Source organism: Pleurodeles waltl, chromosome 7 (assembly GCF_031143425.1).
Source record: "Pleurodeles waltl isolate 20211129_DDA chromosome 7, aPleWal1.hap1.20221129, whole genome shotgun sequence".
In the NCBI taxonomy this organism is placed as follows: domain Eukaryota; kingdom Metazoa; phylum Chordata; class Amphibia; order Caudata; family Salamandridae; genus Pleurodeles; species Pleurodeles waltl.
This window is the reverse complement of record NC_090446.1, coordinates 713,661,835-713,679,553: the sequence shown is the minus strand read 5'-3', so window position 1 is coordinate 713,679,553 and position 17,719 is coordinate 713,661,835. Positions and strand designations below refer to the sequence as shown.

The window sequence follows — 17,719 nt, the reverse complement described above, 5'->3', positions numbered from 1 at the left end:
CAAAAAATTAAGGGGCATATTGACAAGAAAGTGTTGAATCAGCTATGATGCACCACTTTTCTTGCACCCCACCTTCCGGCACCCAAAGACACCATGGTTGCGCAGTATTTACAATACAGCACATCATAGCGCTCCTTAGAACAATAACGTCAACATTTTTTATGCTATTGTACCACTTTGCGACACTAGCGTCAACAATGTTGACGCTAGTGCAGCAAAGCACAGGGAGGCCCACTGATGGGAAAAATGGTGCAGTGAAATGTTGTAAACTTCAGTGCGCCATTTTTTCATGCCTCACCTCACCGTAATGTCCCCCTTGAATACACTGTGGTGCAAGGGTTTACAAAGTGGCGCAATGCAGGCATTGCACCACTTTGAAAATATTACATGGCAGACAATCACTTTAGTGCAGCCTTAGCGTCAAAAAATTGACGCTAGGGCGGCACTAAGGTGGCGCAAGGGGCCTGTAAATATGTCCCTACATTTGGGAGACTCACAAATACCGGGCGAACTGACAAGCAAATGTACAGAGATCAGAGAAAAAGTTCGACTACATTAGTTCTAGCAGCTGGTCGGGGCTCGTTGCTTCTTGGCACGTGCGTTTTAGTGCTTTGAGCGCCGTGAGTAGCGGAGACGCGCCCACGCTGCACAAGACGACAACAGCCAAACCAGGATTGTTTAGAAAAGGGCGGCCTCCTTCATTGGGGAGGAGAGGGAGGAGGGTGTGGAGTTCCCCGGCAGCTCTGTTTTCTACAACAGCATGATTTCCCCGAAATGATGCCACATCTAAGGCTACCAATAGGGAGCGCGCGGGCCTCTGATTGGCCCGGCTTACCACGCGTCGGTCTGGGAACTCCGACAATCACAGGTTATAACTGGGTGCTCGTGCGTGTGGCTAGCATTGCAGACCTTGCAGAGGTACGCGTGTGACACGGCTGCTATACAGAGGATCAGCTCCGTACCCCGCCGGGATTGCACGCCTCAGATCTACAGGTGGGCAGCGCAGACCAGCGGGGGTGCACTTGTGCATTACTGTGTGCGTGGGGGGTACCACGTCTAAGGCATAGAGACAGAGCGCACGGAAACAGAATGGGATGTGTGCAAGGGGAATTACGCGCACACACCTGTGTCAATGCACACAGCCAAAGGAACTGTGCACAGAAGCCGAGGAGAGTGCACTTCAGCGGAGAATGTTACACTCATGTTGTGAAGCATGCCGGAAATAGCCTGTGCAGAAAAGAACGGTTTTTCGATGGACGAACTGTGCACATAGTGCACTCAGGCAGTCTTTTGAGCAAGCAGCACAATAGTGCATCTAAGGAACGGGCAGGAAAAGTGATTAGCAAAGAGTGGTGCATTTAGCAGAACTTGTTGCACATTGTAGCGGAAGCTGCAGAGTTCATTTAGCTCACTTCGTGTTAGAAAGGGGAAGGGGTGTCTCTCATTGGGTCCACTTTAGAGGGTTCTGGGGATATATGGGAGTTCAAGTACGTGACATTTAATCCCATTATCCGACTGTTTATTGACTTGTAAAGGGGCATATTTGCAAGCCCCTTGGCCCCCTAGCATCATTTTTTTACGCTAAGGGGGCGTTAAGGAGGCTTTTCTCTCCAGTGCTGTATTTAAACAAATGTGGCGCAATGCAAGCATTGCGCCACTTTGCAAATCCTTGCGCCACATTAAATTATGCCTGCGCCAGGCATAATGTATGCAAGGGGGCGTTCCGACGCAGGGAGGCCTGAAAAAATGGTGCAGTGAAATGTATAGCATTTCACTGCATCATTTTTTCCATCATTATTGGCGCCTGTTTAGGGAAGGCGTTAAAATGACGCACCCATTTAATCAGTTGGTTTCCTTGTGCTTTGCTGCACTAGTATCAACATTGTTGATGCCAGTGCAGCAAAGCGCCACGATATGATCAATAATGTTGGCTCTATTCTCCTAAGGACCGCCATAGTGCATACGGCGCAACCATGGTGTCGTTAGGTTGGGCCAGCAAAAAAGTGACGTATCTATATGCCCCACTGATCATAAAACATATTTATTCCAGTTATCCTCTGAGCACTTCCGGGAATAGCAAAAACACCACAAGCGTTGGTGCACATTTGCTCAGAGGAATTGTAAGCTTGCCTTGACGGTGAACTGGCGTGCACGTGACCCTTTCTTGAATTTTTCCATAACTTGGTAGGCTACTTCCTTCCCCTGTGGTCAGCGTGTTATTATTGTCATTCCATAGTCTGTAGATGTGTACGAATTGCCAACAGTGTTCCAGTTTTGTTTTACTACTTTTTAACGGTGACGATGTTAGTTTTAGCTTCTGTCAATAAATATATTGCTCCGTTTAGTTCTTAAAAAATCTCGTGACCTGCAAACGCCTTTAATGTAGACGATGAGTTTCAAAGTAGCTCTTTATCTGGAAACTGTAACTGCTACGTACCCAAAAATTAAAGGCCACACCTTCTTCCACTAATCCGGGGTAAACCACTGGTAGCCTGGTCGGTGGGGGCATCCTGCCGCATTGCTGTTGCAGCATTTATACTAGACCAGGAAGTTCAAGAAAACATACACAGAACGCGTGCCCGGGGTGCCTCTTTTGCAAACGACTGGGAGACACGCTGCCGCTCTGCAAACTGTTTTCGATGCGACGGCGTAATTTTTCTCCACAGACGTTAAACTCCCAAGCATGGCTCTGATACTAGGTTTATTTTAATTCTTTAATCGGATGGTAAACTATGTTTCCCATGCATTGCAGATGAGCGACAAGGGCCCTCTTGCTTTTTGCAAACTTGACTGCGCGAGCTCCTTTTTTGTTCATACATTTAAAATAATTTGCTGTCAGAGTCCAAGAGCTGCCACAGTCTTACAGGTTCCTAGCACTACCATAAGTGAGAAGTAATGCCCTCCCAGGTCATGTTATGTTAGATTTGTTAGTACAGCGCACAACTCGCCGGGTAGGGTATCCTGGTACTGAAGCAGGAGCTGTATGGACCGAACCAGGGTCGAAGCTAGGTGAGGAGTCAGGCCTTCAGTTTGTTGCAGAATTCAAGACCTGAGGAGGGGGCTCTGATGTACAGAGGCAGGTCGTTTGAGGCTCCAGTAGCCAGGTAGGAGAAGGCTCCACCACCATCAAACGCTGCAAATCATTTAACAATGAAAGGATAATAATCTACATTTATGATCCTTTCATTGTTCAAGGGACGGGGCATTGGGGATGACCCCTCCTCCTTGCATGCTACCCCACCCCCTGTAGCCCCTGCGAGCCACGACTGGCCAGCAGTCTTCTAGTCATTTGAGCGTTGGTTCCAGAATACAGAAATTGCTTTTACATGGCTGGTGATGGTGAGTTGATTGTTGATTTCTATTATGCAGTTCTATGAGTAGGTTGCCTGGTGACTGTGGGTCAGAGTTCAGCAGGCCACCAGGTGGAGCTCCGTAGGTGAGGTGTCTTTTCTGAAGATTACTACTTCTTTCTCGTCTGTGTTGAGCTAAAGGCAGTTGGTTTTCATCCTAGTTGGTGGTTTACCTTGTATCAACCTTTGTCAGATGGAAGCGTGAACCAGCCAACAAGATGTTAAATCTTTTAACTTCATGTTATGAACGGACACCTACCCTAGTTATGGTGCATTAACCTGCTGAGCTATCTTACACAGTTGTTGTGATTCTACCCATACCACTAATACCTTTTATGTCACTTTATTTTCCCCAGTTAAAACAAATAAATTGCATTAGTCAGTGATCCCTAGGTGCTTGAAAGGGGCTATAAGTTAAGACCTCCACTCTGCAGAATTGCAGTGTTGTCTGTGCATGTGGCTGCACGTTTCCCTGCACATCAAGCCTGGAGTAGAGTGCAAAGGTCATTACTTGGTTGGATGTTATTACTGCTATCTATCTATCCACCAACTCAAGTCAGCAGTTCATTGTTGAAACTGTTCTTAAGTGGGGCAAAGGTTAGGTGAAAGACACCTGCCTGTTCAGCTGTCTTTTAAACAAGCAACTAAAATTAATAGTTTGACAATCAGAGTGAAAGCTGTTCATTCTTTATTGTATTTGTTTTTTATGCATAACCAATTGATGAAAACTAAACACTGATCTTTGGTAAATTTGTGACTCCGACCGCTCATGTTATAAAAATTCAGTTCTGGGTGTGTAACCACAATACTTTATTTTGATTTTCTAGGTAGAGAAATGGCACCCACAAGAATGCGCATGAGGCCTTGGCTGGAAATGCAGATCAACTCTGAGGAAATTCCAGGCCTGTGCTGGCTCAACAAGGTGGGCTTTCCATTTTTGATGCCATGTAGATGGTGAGAGAGAAAATGGCTCTTTGTTTGCATTCAGTATATTAATGTGACCAGTGCAGTGTTTATGCTAAAATGTGGGGAAGAGGAAGGTTTGGGGATGACGGGTCAAAAAGGCATGGCTTGACTTCCAGGTGTTTCCACATCATGTGTAGGTGTAGTTATCCATGCCCCATCCCACTAATGTTCAACAGTATTTTAAGCACATAATTTAGTTTCTTAGCTTTGCGGAGTGCCAGTAATTTCAGATGCACAGAGCAGTATTTGCACAACACACTGTTTTGCAAAATGTCAGCTGGTTGATACGAGAAACCACTGGCTGTTGGCTTTTTTGAGCTTGCTAGGCGCTACCTTGGTATAGCAAGGGTGCCCTGTGTCCTACTGCAAGGAAAATAGACTCGCATCCCCAGTTTAGGCTATAATTGGGGTACAGTGGGCCCCTCAGACCTTTAGGCTGCAGTGCCATGGCATCTGCTGCACCATTGCTAGCTACACCCCTACTGGGTGCTACCATGCATGTTTCATTCTTACTGCATAGGTTGCCATGCAAAAGGATGCTGAGGTCCAAGTATTCAGAGCCATATTTATCAAGGTCTTGCATTGCCCCTTTTCACACGTGGTGAAACAAGGGCAAAGCAGGCCCTTAAATAAGATTTACTATGCTGTGTGGAGCCAAACTTCATGGAATGGGATATCTGCAGTAATGCAAGGTAGCACAAGTGCTTTGCGTTACTCTGCCCTGGGAAGGCGTTTCATGGGTGGAGTTGTGGGTGTTCCCACGCATCGAGCCGTGGTTTTTGGTGCAGTTCCAGAGTTACTAACACTAGGAATGCGTCAAGATTCTACCCCTTCCAAAGGGAGGCATAATGAGGAGAAATCGCAGAAGATTGTTTTTGTACAGGAAGGTGTTCCTTCTCGCATGCAAACAACTGTCTGTAATTCACGCACACTCTTGCACCATGGAGCAAAGGGTGCCTGCTTTAACGCTACACTGCACTCCGTGCACCAGTTTAGGGAGACTAGGAATGCATCATAGCTTATTAGATGTGTAGATTCTTGCGTTCTCCCTGCCACGTAAGACAGTGCAGCAAGTTGTCTTGCTGAGTTGCATGATTTATTAGCAAATCTGCCTTTCAGTGTCCATAGTGGTGCACCGCATAGCGTTAATCTGGCTGCTCTCGCACTGGATGTACAATCAGTCCGAATGGCTTTTTCCCTGGACAGGGTCTGGGCACGGTGCCTGTTGAAGAATCTCACCACTAATGTTTTTCAGAGCTGTGATGCAGAGGTAGTTACCACAATTGCAGGTTTCCATGTTAAGGCACCAAGAATGAGCATTTGTCACCTGAGAGCTTGATGCTCCAAAATGAAATGGTTCGTAACTTGGAAGCTCTGCGCTGACTCTCGTGTGCATCATGTGTTAGGATGTTACCGCTCTGCCTCATTGCTCGCCAAACCATACTTCTGCTGATTTTGTAGCAGGTGTTTAGTGAACAATAATCCGGTGTCAAGAAGATAATATGAAGGCCTTTTTTGCCTAAGTTACTCCTTCAGGAACATTTGAGTCATTGGTTGGGTAAGGTTGGCAGTTGTATATGGTTCTGTTCTGTCAGTAATCAGAAATGAGATGCAATCAAGTAGTGTTTTTTTCATGGTATTTCTACAGCCATATGCTCAGATTGGTACTTTTGACGTACACATCCTCATTTAATTGAAACTGTTGAAGTCTCCAGTCTAATGTGTGCACTCTTCTATACCAGGATGAACAGATCTTTCAAATCCCATGGAAGCATGCAGCCAGACACGGATGGGAAATGAAGAAAGACGCTTGCTTGTTTGAGAAATGGGCCATTCACACAGGTACATTTTTGTAGTACAGAAATCTGCATAAAACAACATAACGAGTAAATGTAGCGAACGAGTGACTTACCCGCTCCTCTTTGATGAAAGAATTGAGCATAAAATCCTGTCTGCCATATACAAGTTTAGTCACAGTCGTGGGACATGCCATCTAAGAAAACACACCTTTTGCTTTGGCTTAAAATGTCGTAGACCACACAGGCGGACAGTTACAAGAAAAGAGGTTTAAAAAGTGTTCCTTGCTTTTAGCAAGTCCCTTATGGAATTGTTCAAATATTAGCTGTTCCGTGTCATATCTGGAGCTTCCGGTGGCCATTTTAATGTTGTCTGTTTCCGTAGCGAGAAGAGGGCAGTTTAATCCATTCATTCACAATAATCTGGGCTACTAATCGTTTGATAGGTATTGTATATATTACCAGCATTTGTTTGGGGACTTTAGAGAAGTGAGCTTCCTTTTCAGAATGCAGTTTCATTGAGTATAGTGTGGCCACCCACAGGCCGCACCGTGTGGTGGAACAACATGCCACAAGTAGAAGCCGCTCGGGTTTGGAATAAGAGCACATTTTATTGCCCATCGCAGTGCAAGCACAATGGTACGAGAACCGAAAAGAGAAAATCCCATATGTAAACCTTCAGAAATGGTCATACTGTTAACGACAGTCTTAAAACAGGTACACCACTAACAAAGGATGGACTTTGTCCACAATCACGTCTTTTTATAGTCGCATTATTATTGCAATAGGAATATTGCAGATTAAACCATGATTGCATAGAAATTAAGTTGCTGCTAATGTTTTTTATTTCTGTTGGTGATAAAACGGATTGTGATAGTGAGCTTTTTTGCTGTTGCAGGAAGATACAAGGTCGGTGAGAAGGCCCCAGATCCCAAGACTTGGAAAGCCAATTTCCGCTGTGCCATGAACTCGCTGCCAGACATAAAGGAAGTGAAAGACAAAAGCATCAACAAGGGCAGCAGCGCCGTCCGGGTCTACCAGATGCTGCCGGCAGCTGCGAAGACCGAACTCAAAGGTAACCAGACATGGAAACATCCGCCAGGAGTTGGTAGGGGCGTGCCTCCCCGGCGCCGCGAGCTACTGCAGGCAGCTTCTAGGCGGCCCCGTACCGCAGAGGAGGGCAGGCCTCCCTTTGAGCTGCTTCTCCTTTGGTACCGCCCGTGGCAATGGGCCCCGTGGTTGCGTCTGGCCCACTCACCATCTGTGTTTGCCAACAGTTCTCTTCACTGTTTCGGCGGCGTTAGAGTGCGTTTCTTGGTGCAGCATACGCCTGGCGAATGTTAGGCGTGGCTGTTATGAGATTTCTTATCGGTTGACCGTTTTAGAAACGGGAACACGCATGCTGCAGTGAGCGTGACTAATGCACTTCAGGAACAAAGGCAATGGGACGTTAGTTCACAGGCTGAAAGATGTGGAATTGCAAAGTACGTTTTAAATATTTCCAGCTTTCTAATGCCGAGAAATGGACTTGTAAACAGTTTGTTGTGGAATTTATTGTAAATGCACGTTTTTTGCATGTGCTTGGTGTTTACTTCTTTTATAACCAAACATAAAACACTTTGTTTAAACAAAACAAACCTAAGCACTACATTGGTGCGGCGCGGGGCTCTTAAATAGATAATTATTGTGCAGTGTGGGCCTCTCATATGAATAATTAGCCAACATATCACTTTAGAACCCACAATTATTCTGATACACCTCGTAATACACCCTAGCATGAAGACGTTCCTCTTGCGCTGTTCCACACTTAAGGCGTGACTTTACCCTCTGTGACCTAGTGACGCTCATTGGTCTTCCTTTCTGCCACTCCTGTGATTCTCTCTGATCACAGTGCCTCAGTATTCAAGCACAGTTTGGACAGCGCCATCTGGTATCTAACCTTCATTCTGATGGATCCGTTCTAATCAAAGCCTGGAACGTCCATGTCCCCTTATCTCATACCTATGCCTCTGCTAGATAGGAGCGTTTCTTCACCGTGCTCCCAATATACCTGGGTATTCAGAAATCTTTTCTCCTTGTTAATCCAGTGCTCCAACTTCACCATGACTGAAGGTGCAATTTGCTATTTTAATGCTTCCTATAACTTCACAAATTTAGTTTCGGGATAATCTTTAAATAGAATATTTGAAATAGCTTTTTTCTGTTCTCCATTATTCGTTGGAACTTGCCCTGGTTCCTCTTTCTCATCAAAAATTACACAAAGCAAGATGGTATTCCCACAGCCGATACCCGCTTCACTCTCTGTAGCGAATGAGCCTATATTGAAAGACGGTGAACTTAAAACTCCAACATTGGCTAAGCTGAGGCATGTACTCAGTAGGGCTTGAGATAAAAGATCTCTTCTGAGTAAGTTGAGCATCATCATGAACCGCCTGCTTAATACGAGGAAGTCTTCTGCCTTCCTTGCTAGATCTTCTCTTTTGGACTGGTGTGGGTGCAATGGATGCAAACCACTTTAAAAGTGATGACACCACTGCTATGGTGTTAGTCCATTGTAATTGCTTCAGTCGGGGATAAAATGTCCTTAGACCAAGAAACAAGAGCCCTACACGGCTGAAAATGGTTGGTCGAGAATGGGAAGTTTAAAGTTATCAACAACAAGAAGATGACCATGTGATACATTCAGTGCAGTATTGTTTGTTGTTCGGCCCTGACTCCTGTACAAGGCTATTTGTGGTCCCCTTGAGCTCAGAAAATATAACACAGTTTGAAGACCTCGATCTGAAAGCCGTACGTTCACTATATAGTGGGGCAGTAGTTTGTCATAAACTTGCGACTCCAGTACCGTGATACTCCCACAGCGCAACTCACCCAGAATCTCTTGCTACGGTGACATACCCTTCATGAAAGTAAAAACGCGGGCAACCAAAATTCCAGCATGTACAAAAGGAAAGCAAAAACTTTGGGGAAAAAAATCAACAAGAGTACAGCAACCGATTTGGTGGTGTAAGGGAGGGGAAGTCTCCACTGTAATTGTTTTAAAATTTGACATATACCTCAGATTTCCCCAAAAAGTAAACGGAGCATAAAACTAAACTTATAAAAAAAAATCCAGAGGTTGATCCTAATATCAATTACCCATGGCTTAATCCAAAAGTGATTAATTAACCTAAAAAATAAATGAAGCTCATGTAACTTTTGCATTGTGGGTGTTTGGGAGGTGATTTTTTGAAGTGCTTTTAATTTATTGCTGTCTTGTGAATCTCACTTTTTTTCGAAGCGTAAAGACAAATGTATCTTCTTTTTGTTTTCCAGAGCGAAGGTCCAGGTCATGCCGAGACTCAAAGAAAAAGCCCCCCAAAATGGTACTTTTCCATTATGAACATTTTATTTGCTTTAATGTTGTTAAATGAAGCTGCATGTTTCTTCTACTAATCAATAATAATAACATTGACACATCGCTTTAAAACGTTGTCTGATCATAACAAGGGGGTTCTGGCTCTCCTGGGGAGCAGATCTAGACGGGTCACATGCACAACAAGATTTAAGGCATGGAGTGTTAAAGGGGCTTTCTACTGATTGATGTCAAAATAGGTTTCACATCTCAACCAGACGTCATCAAAAGATAAATCCTGAATCTTTATTTTTGATAATTTAAGGCAAGGCAAGCTTCATCATTTTCCTTAGATGGCCCCTTTACACCAATGACAAAATGCTATGATGTACTGTTGCGTTACTACTGGCGATGACTAACCTAACGTGGCTGCAATAATGTAGTGTTTCACCAGTAGACATTCAATGAGATTTCTATAATAAATATTTTTACTTTTCAAATGTATTGTATACCTTCATGGGCGGATTTTTCATTACACACATTTTTTTACAGGAGTTTGAGAATAATTGCTCAGAACATATATCAGACATCGTGCACATAAGCAGCATCGACGAACAAGGACGCTACACAGACCACAGCTACTCTGGGCAGGAAATGGACGTTCACAGCACTAGCACAGGCCTGCCTTCAGGTGGGGTTCTCACTTCTGAAAGCCACATCCTTAAGACGAACAGAATTTAGTATTCTCTGACTTGGGTGAAATGTTGCACAGCTGCATAGTTTTGCACCATAGCTGTAAGAGATTTGGATACATTTTCTTCTCATTACCAGAATCCAGTCAATGTCATAGTGGAGATAGAATCTGCCAGTGAAAAAACTCTTGTGCAAACCTTAGCCCTTCTTGTTCGAAAGAAGACAAGCAAGCTTATTCCCACCTCTGTACCTCATAATCTGTCCAGTTCTTGCTGTGCATTGCCTTTAGTAAGCTGAACCACAAGATAGTCAGGGCTTTATCTGACCAGTGGTAAAATCACTTCTCAGGTCCTACTTGACTTAACAGCATAAAGGGTACCCTTCGTGCAAGCCGCAGTGGGGTTTTATGCGCTCCAGGTAAGCGGTGAGCCATTGCCAGCTTCAGGCCCTTATGCTTCTGCATCTGTGACTTCTTCGAAATGTGATGTAGCCGTTTTAGTGCTGGCCAGTATGTTAGCATTGTATCTGCTTTCAAGAGTGATTCATCAAAACACCTAAAACATCTCTGGTCAGCAGTATGCTAAATATATCAAATCCAAAGAATGTACCTTTAAAATAATCCCATAACTGTTGAGCAACTTTCACTTGATATGTGACAGACGCTGCAACATCTTGCAGCCTACATGAACAGCATTGTGCCCTGTGGGAAGTCATCTTGGCCCTTTGAAGATCTTGCATTAGTCCTACATTTGTGTTTGTTACTCTTTTTACAGCACCCACAGAATGTGATGCGAGCAGTCTGGCAGCCCTTGGGAATGGCTTGCAAATATCAATAGCGGACAGTACGAACGACCTCTATCCATTCCAGGTGTCGCCATCGTCTTCCTGTACATCAGGTTTGTTTTTACATTGCTGTACTATCCATTGCAGTATGTTCACAAATGCCTGCATGCTAGTGACATGTGATCGCTGAGACAGCTGGTGCATCTGCATCATAGACCTTACTGTAAGCAACCAGCAGGGCAAGGGGTCGGATTGTATTAGGGACAACTTAGTCTTTCTTTCTTCTGAGGTTAATAACATGAGGGCCATTGAGCTGGGCCGCAGTGACATGTCTGTTGTTTACACTACAAGCCACATGTCTGTGGCAACAACCACTCTTACCCATCATGTTTTGATTGACTTTAATAGGTCAACAATAGATGTGGGGCCAGGGTTCAAATACAAAAACATCATGTGGTACACGCAATCATGTACAAACCCATTAAGTAGTCCACAGCTGCCACACACTAAAGACGTCCTCGACTCCTCCCTAGTGCGCATGCGCAGAACGGTACACTGTGGGCACAAATCCAAACACAGACTCGGAGGCGTCAGGCTAGAATGGTCTGAAATACACCCACCCTTCTCCCACTATTCCCGCCGGTACAAACTGGCAACCACCTATCCGGGAAACACGCGCTCTTGTCCTGTCTGTCGTGTGTAATGGAGGCCCAACATTCGTGTGCCACCCCGTCCACCCTAAGCAAACCATTCAAAGTTGATTTTCTGTTATAACATCTACACAGGACGTAGTATTGTACATAAATTGCCATTACAGTGTTGAGATTGTTGTCTGATACACTTTCTGGCCTAAAAGGAGCACATGCGTATATACCCGTTTGAAAAGTAAATTAAAGTTGAAATTTAAAAAAATCACATTTGATATTAAAGCTCCTGGTATTAAGGAATGTATTTAGACTTTCTTTCCCAATTTACACTTTTATTATAATTTTTTACAATGTGTAGATTAAGGGCCTGATTACGACCTTGGCGGATGGGATACTCAGTCACAAATGTGAGGATATCCCGTCCGCTGTATTACAAGTTCCATAGGATATAATGGAACTTGTAAAATGGCCGAAGAGATATCCGTCACGTCTATGACAGAGTATCCCATCTGCCAAGGTCATAATCAGGCCCTTAGTGTTTAAATCAGAATCTTTAATGCTGACTTGAGAGCAGTTTACTAGGTTACTATCTTTCCAGGTTCTTACCTGACTAAAGGAGAACTTTCCTTGAGATTATTTTTTCAGCAAATGGTCAGAAATGCACTGAGTACATAACTAAGCGATGCTGCTCCGCATTTCCTCCACACCGCTAGAAGCCCATACCAAGTAGACATGTGCCATCAGTTATTGATTAGCCCCCAGAGCACTGCTAGCTGCCACAGAGCTCTTTGTTGGATCATAATGGGCATTTAATGTTTTTCATGGTTGGTACAGTTTCTGACATTTCATTCAATGCTTATTCTCAGCAGAGCCTTTCCCATTACAAAGTAAAGGTTGTGGGACAACATTTACATGTAATGCAAGCAAGATAAAAAGTTGGAAGTATAATACTAGTTCTATAATTGAAAAGAAACAAAGATTTCAAAGACTAAATTAGAAGGCAAAGTTTCTGTGGCATTGCGATGCGAAGAAGCATTCAAAGTGCAACGTTGTGTTGTAGGGAAGAAACGAGCAAAACTGAATTAGAAATGAATCTTACCAGAAAAGTGCGTCGACAAATAAGACAAATTCCCTCTGTTGGACATCATTTGACCCTCTGCTTACAAGCTATCCATAAAAAATGCACAGTCCCATTTTGATTCTTTAGTAAATGCCAAATTTTTGCAAAGGCCTTCTTGGGGTGCTTCATTTTTACATACAAGCACTATCCATTATTTTCTTAGGTCATCAGTAAGGCAGAAGGAAAATATGCTGCATAAGAGTTTCATTTGGGACATCTGCAAAACACAGAAATCGTGGATCCATTGAAAAGAGACTCGCGTCTAAGCATTATATAGAGTCTCTTTTTCTCAGCCAGAGGACATATTTCTTCTTGAGCTGTTCTGGATCTCTCCATTCACACGTTTTCTTACAAAATTAAACAAAGTGAAAAATAAACTTGATTTGGACAAGGGAGTGACCCATTCGTCATAGACCAGTCTATACATCCTGTTCATGCCACAATTGAATCAATGCAGCCATGTAATTCATTGCTTTTATTTAATTCACCATATGTCAAGCAGCATCTTTCAATAAAAAAATCAAATTACATTAAAAATATTATCAGGTTAGAAATATTGTTTGAATAGATAATTTCAGTGCACACCCTAGCCGCATTTTAGTATAAACGCAATTGCTCCTTTTGCAGTAGACCAAGTTATTCGGTCTCTAAAAATGTAATTTGCAAGTGCAGCCTGAAACACCCTCAGTCATCCATTTTGTCAGACATTCATGGGCAGCAGCAAAACCGAGTCCCTGTGGCCCACACCCATGTCCCTCCATCTTCTTCAGCCAAAAAATGAAACTCATTCACTGCAGAGCATCAAACAGTTACAGAAGTAACCTGCTTTTCAGATCCAAAACCATCAGAGCTCTCATCTTGGAAAACCTGCAACATTTAACTATTATTGGATATCATATAAATTATTCTAGGTATTTCCTTCAAACCGCAGTGCGACCAAAAATAAGTTGAAATAAAACAGCCAAACTTTAAAGCAACGGGACAGAGTGGAGGTTCATTAGAAAACGAAAGACAAGATGTCAGGTAACCCTAGACCTGGTGGCAGTAGCTGGAACCAGAGTCGTACTAGGTCCAAAGCATGTTTTATAAATGTGGTTGATGCTGCACCACCCAAGATCTGCCCCACCCCTTGTGAGTCGATCCCTCGCTGATGGGCACCACTAGAAACACGTAGCACTCACATCTTGGAGGCAGAACCACATCCTATCCCCCAGGCATACCAGCGCTCAGATGTTAGTGGGATGTGCTGCCGAGGCCACTAGAGTGAGTCAGAACGGATGCTCCCCCTTCTGACATTCTGTCAGGATGCTAAGTGGTATGCATGTCTGGGAGCAAGTGCTTGCGCATGCTCACAAATGACAGTTTTTTTCTAATAAATGAGTATTTTGTGTCTTATTTGTTATTGATTACACTTCTTTTCTTGGGGGGCGGGGTGAATAATATATCAACGTACCTCTTAAGCCATTTATTTAAAAAGTGAGTTTCTGGATATTATTAACACTTTGGAAAGGAAGGAATTTTTTCTTCTCTAGAGTATAAGCTGAACTACTTGCTGGATCACTTCTGGAATTTAAATTATAAAAGTAATTTGTGTCTTCGATTTCTTCACAAAACAGCAACGGAAGAAGAGGAGGAAGAAGAAAGAGCTCTTACAGAGGACTTACTAAAGGTAAACACAGAAACATTTTTCATAACCTGGAGACATCTATAAAAAGTAAAAATATCGAATACACATGTTATATTCTCTTAACAATGTACAGCTATGGTAAACATTAATTTTATTTTCATTAAGAGACTAATACAACGTCAGGAAAAATAATGATGTTGCGAATTAATGATATGGAAGGGCTAAGCGTGTTTAGGTGAATAACTCCAAAACATAAGTCTTAAGGTTTGTAACTACCTTAATTGATGATTAGTGTTGACAGGAAGGTGTTGGTCACACGGGAATCCTCTTTTGAAAGAAGTTCGGTAGTTCGCATGCCGCGCCAAGAATGAGTCCGGTCTCATGCCATTTGGGGAAACAAGTCACCCTATAAAATAAATCCATGGTGTTACATAGTTACTAAAGCTATTGCACACAAGTTCACTGGATTGAGAGAAAAGGGCCTTTGCTTTTTAAGCAGTTTTTGGAATGCAACTATTTCCCCTGCTAACTTTTGTGGGTGCGTGGGCCACTGTAATCGTTAGCTATCTGGATAGCTTGGCTTAGGTGCTGCTTGTAATCTGTAGAATCATATTACAGACATTTACTCCAGCAATCGGATCAGTGTTGACCTTTGCAAGCCTTGTATAACCGGTGTCCGTAAATGATTATTGACGTTTTGTCCACAAGTTGGATCTCTGTAAGTGGCATTGGTCTTTTAGGGAATCCAGGAAGGGGCAGGGTGTGGCTACTGCTGGCTGCCTAGTGGCGAGTTTGCTGGCTTGAAGTGCTTTTAGTGGGATAGTTTGAGGGTGGGCCTGGGTAGCATGGCACAAATGGATAAATACCCTGAGGTAACTTTGACTTGCATGAAGACGGCAAAGACCTGTCCCCTTCCAATAAAACAGCAAAAGTGGACTGAATGTCAGTTTTTTTTTTTTGGTGCTTATTTTTTTCCATCACTGATGTAGCTTTGATACGTTTTTAAGTTACTGTTTAAATGATGAAAATGTGCAACAACATTCTGCTGACCACTGAGTATTTTTGAAAGTAAACATAATTATGCAAACCTGCGGTGTTACTTTTACAGAGTGATCTTGTTTAGCACACCATAGGGCAGTTTTCGAAAGATTTCCTGTTTTGTGTCAACATTGAGATGAACATAAACTCTATAGGAATGCTTACGTTTCTTTTTAAATCTTACAGATGACTTACCCAACAGCATCTTGGCATCAGACAAATGTAGATGGGAAAGGCTACCTAAGCAATGAAGCAGGTGTCCAGTTCACTGACCCCAGCACTAGGGATCTTACCGCAGAGTTTGAAAAAATGGCAGGTACTGTTTATGCTACTTTAGGTAGAGGCATAGTATCAGTGATTTCATTCTGTGCTTTTGGGAATACATCAGTACTTCAAGTATTGTACTACCTCTTATGTAAACATAAATAAGTAAGCTAAACCCATTGTCATGGGATTGTAGCCGGTAGAACCCCTGCTAAAATGTAAACATTAGAATCAAATCAGTACATTTGAGATCTGTGATAACTACAGTAATCAGTTTTAAACTTCTTGTTATGCATATACCAAACATGTCATTCCATCATTTTCAAAGGCTGAGGGACTTTGTGTATTGTAAATGAGAGGTTTGTAGGGGGCGTGTTTTAGTTATATGTCCTGAGGAACGTAGGATGATTTTTGTTAATGAAGTTTATATAAGTAAAATGATTGACTGTCGAAAAGTATAATTAAAATAGTATGACTATGATGGAAATAGTATGAATTTAGTATATATTTAATAAAAAGTTTAAAACTGATTACTATAGTTGTCACAAATGGCAAGTGTGTTCATATGATTATAATATTTTCATATTAGTGGGTGTTTCTTGTTTTGGTCTGTCAACACTGTCTCCTTCGCTCACTTCCATTAAATTACTTTTTGCTGGTAACCTTTTTTGGTAGAACCTACTGCCGACCACTGCCAGCGGAAATTCATAAAGACCTAGCAAACAGCCAATTGATTTGTACAAACACTGATTATTCTGGAAATTTGTAAATCTTAAAGTTGCACCCACGCGAACAGAGCACAAAATAGGAAGCACCTGGGCATGGCCATCTCAACTTAGATTATGTGTTTGCGGTCAAATGTTCCCCAGAAGTTAGATGTCCAGTAACGTTAATATCGGGAGTAAGTTCCAGCGTTTACTGATACAAGTGGCCGAGAATAACATACACCTTTGTTTTCCTTCTTTGTTATAGGGGAAATAGAACTCCGATTTTGTACTGACATGAAGACGACAGCTGACATTCTATCGTGGCTGGATCCCAATTACGGATCTTACCTTCCGGCAATTACTTGCATGTATTAGCTCCCCTGGACTATGGACTCTAATAGTGCAAATGCTTTGTGGAAAAGCCGGTGCTCGCCACTGACGGACAGAGCCCATTCAGCAACGTTTATCTTACACTGGCCTTTCAGGAATATGGACAATTAAAAGGCGTTTAGTAAGGAAAACCCCACTACTATGGACCCTGTCTAGAATGCTGCTTGACCGCTGTGGGTACTTTTGACTTGTCCTTGGCATCTTACATCAGGAAGGAAAATATTTGTTGCCCAAGATCACCTGTGAAGATATTCTTATCAAGACTATTCTGCTATATTTTGCAGACATTTGAGGGGAATATTTAATAAGTTCAGTGAAGGAGTTTGTTAGAGCCCGCTTATAGAGGGGTTTCTCGGTATCCTGGTGTAGTTGTCATACACACAAAGCCAGTGTGATTTAGGCCGTCATGCATTTTGTAGAAGCTCTTCATTTTGGCAATAAGGCCATCTTTTGTTTATTGCACTGTTTTTTTGTTATATCTGGCAGAAATGTTTGGTATCAAGCTTTGGCGCACTTAAATGTGATATTCACATCCAAGCTACTCCTACAACCCTTACATCACATAAACAAAATGTTGTAACTTTTCTGTATATACAATATGTGTTGTTTTCGCTGTGTATTCTAAATTAGTTTTGATACAAAATTCAAAAATAAAAAATATATTGTTAAATATAAAATGCAGATTTACGGAATTTCCTGTGTCATTGTTTCCTGCAAGGAAGTTAAAGTGTGTAACTCAGCATTTTTCTAAAACTACGTTATGTATTTAAAATCAAAATTCACAACACGCATAATGAGAACAATAGTGGTAACACTTAAAGTATTTGGAAGCAAAGTGTTTCCGTTTTACAACAGAAAAAACTATACACACTGTTCTGCAGAAGGAATAATAGGCTAGGGTCAGAAATAAAGAGTTAAAATAGGAGAGGGAAGAAAAGGAGAGAAAGGGAATGAATAAGAACACGACTGAAGAAAACAGATCATTTCAAAGCATAGGAGAGGCT

General features: G+C 42.5%; 1 protein-coding gene across 2 annotated transcripts; it reads left to right on the top strand.

The window, feature by feature from the left end:
• Positions 1 to 874: 874 nt before the first annotated feature.
• On the top strand, positions 875 to 17,396 carry IRF1 (interferon regulatory factor 1). 2 transcript variants are annotated; one of them, XM_069199188.1, is made up of 10 exons: positions 875 to 993; positions 4,178 to 4,272; positions 6,059 to 6,158; positions 7,011 to 7,187; positions 9,428 to 9,477; positions 9,999 to 10,137; positions 10,913 to 11,035; positions 14,306 to 14,358; positions 15,541 to 15,666; positions 16,591 to 17,396. In XM_069199188.1, the coding sequence occupies exons 2-10, from the start codon at positions 4,186 to 4,188 to the stop codon at positions 16,597 to 16,599; spliced, it is 864 nt and encodes a 287-aa protein (XP_069055289.1). In that variant the 5' UTR covers positions 875 to 993; positions 4,178 to 4,185; the 3' UTR covers positions 16,600 to 17,396. The 2 variants fall into 2 exon arrangements, with proteins under 2 accessions (XP_069055289.1, XP_069055288.1); XM_069199187.1 differs by having other exon boundaries at positions 15,541 to 15,670.
• The last annotated feature ends 323 nt before the right edge of the window (positions 17,397 to 17,719 follow it).

What these genes read in the sequence shown, in the direction of transcription:
- IRF1 (XM_069199187.1), top strand. Translation starts at nt 4,186, where the DNA reads ATGGCACCCACAAGAATGCGCATGAGGCCTTGGCTGGAAATGCAGATC. An exon ending in TGCGAAGACCGAACTCAAAG is followed by an intron (nt 7,188 to 9,427) that starts GTAACCAGACAT and finishes TTTGTTTTCCAG; the next exon opens with AGCGAAGGTCCAGGTCATGC. An exon ending in TAGCACAGGCCTGCCTTCAG is followed by an intron (nt 10,138 to 10,912) that starts GTGGGGTTCTCA and finishes CTCTTTTTACAG; the next exon opens with CACCCACAGAATGTGATGCG.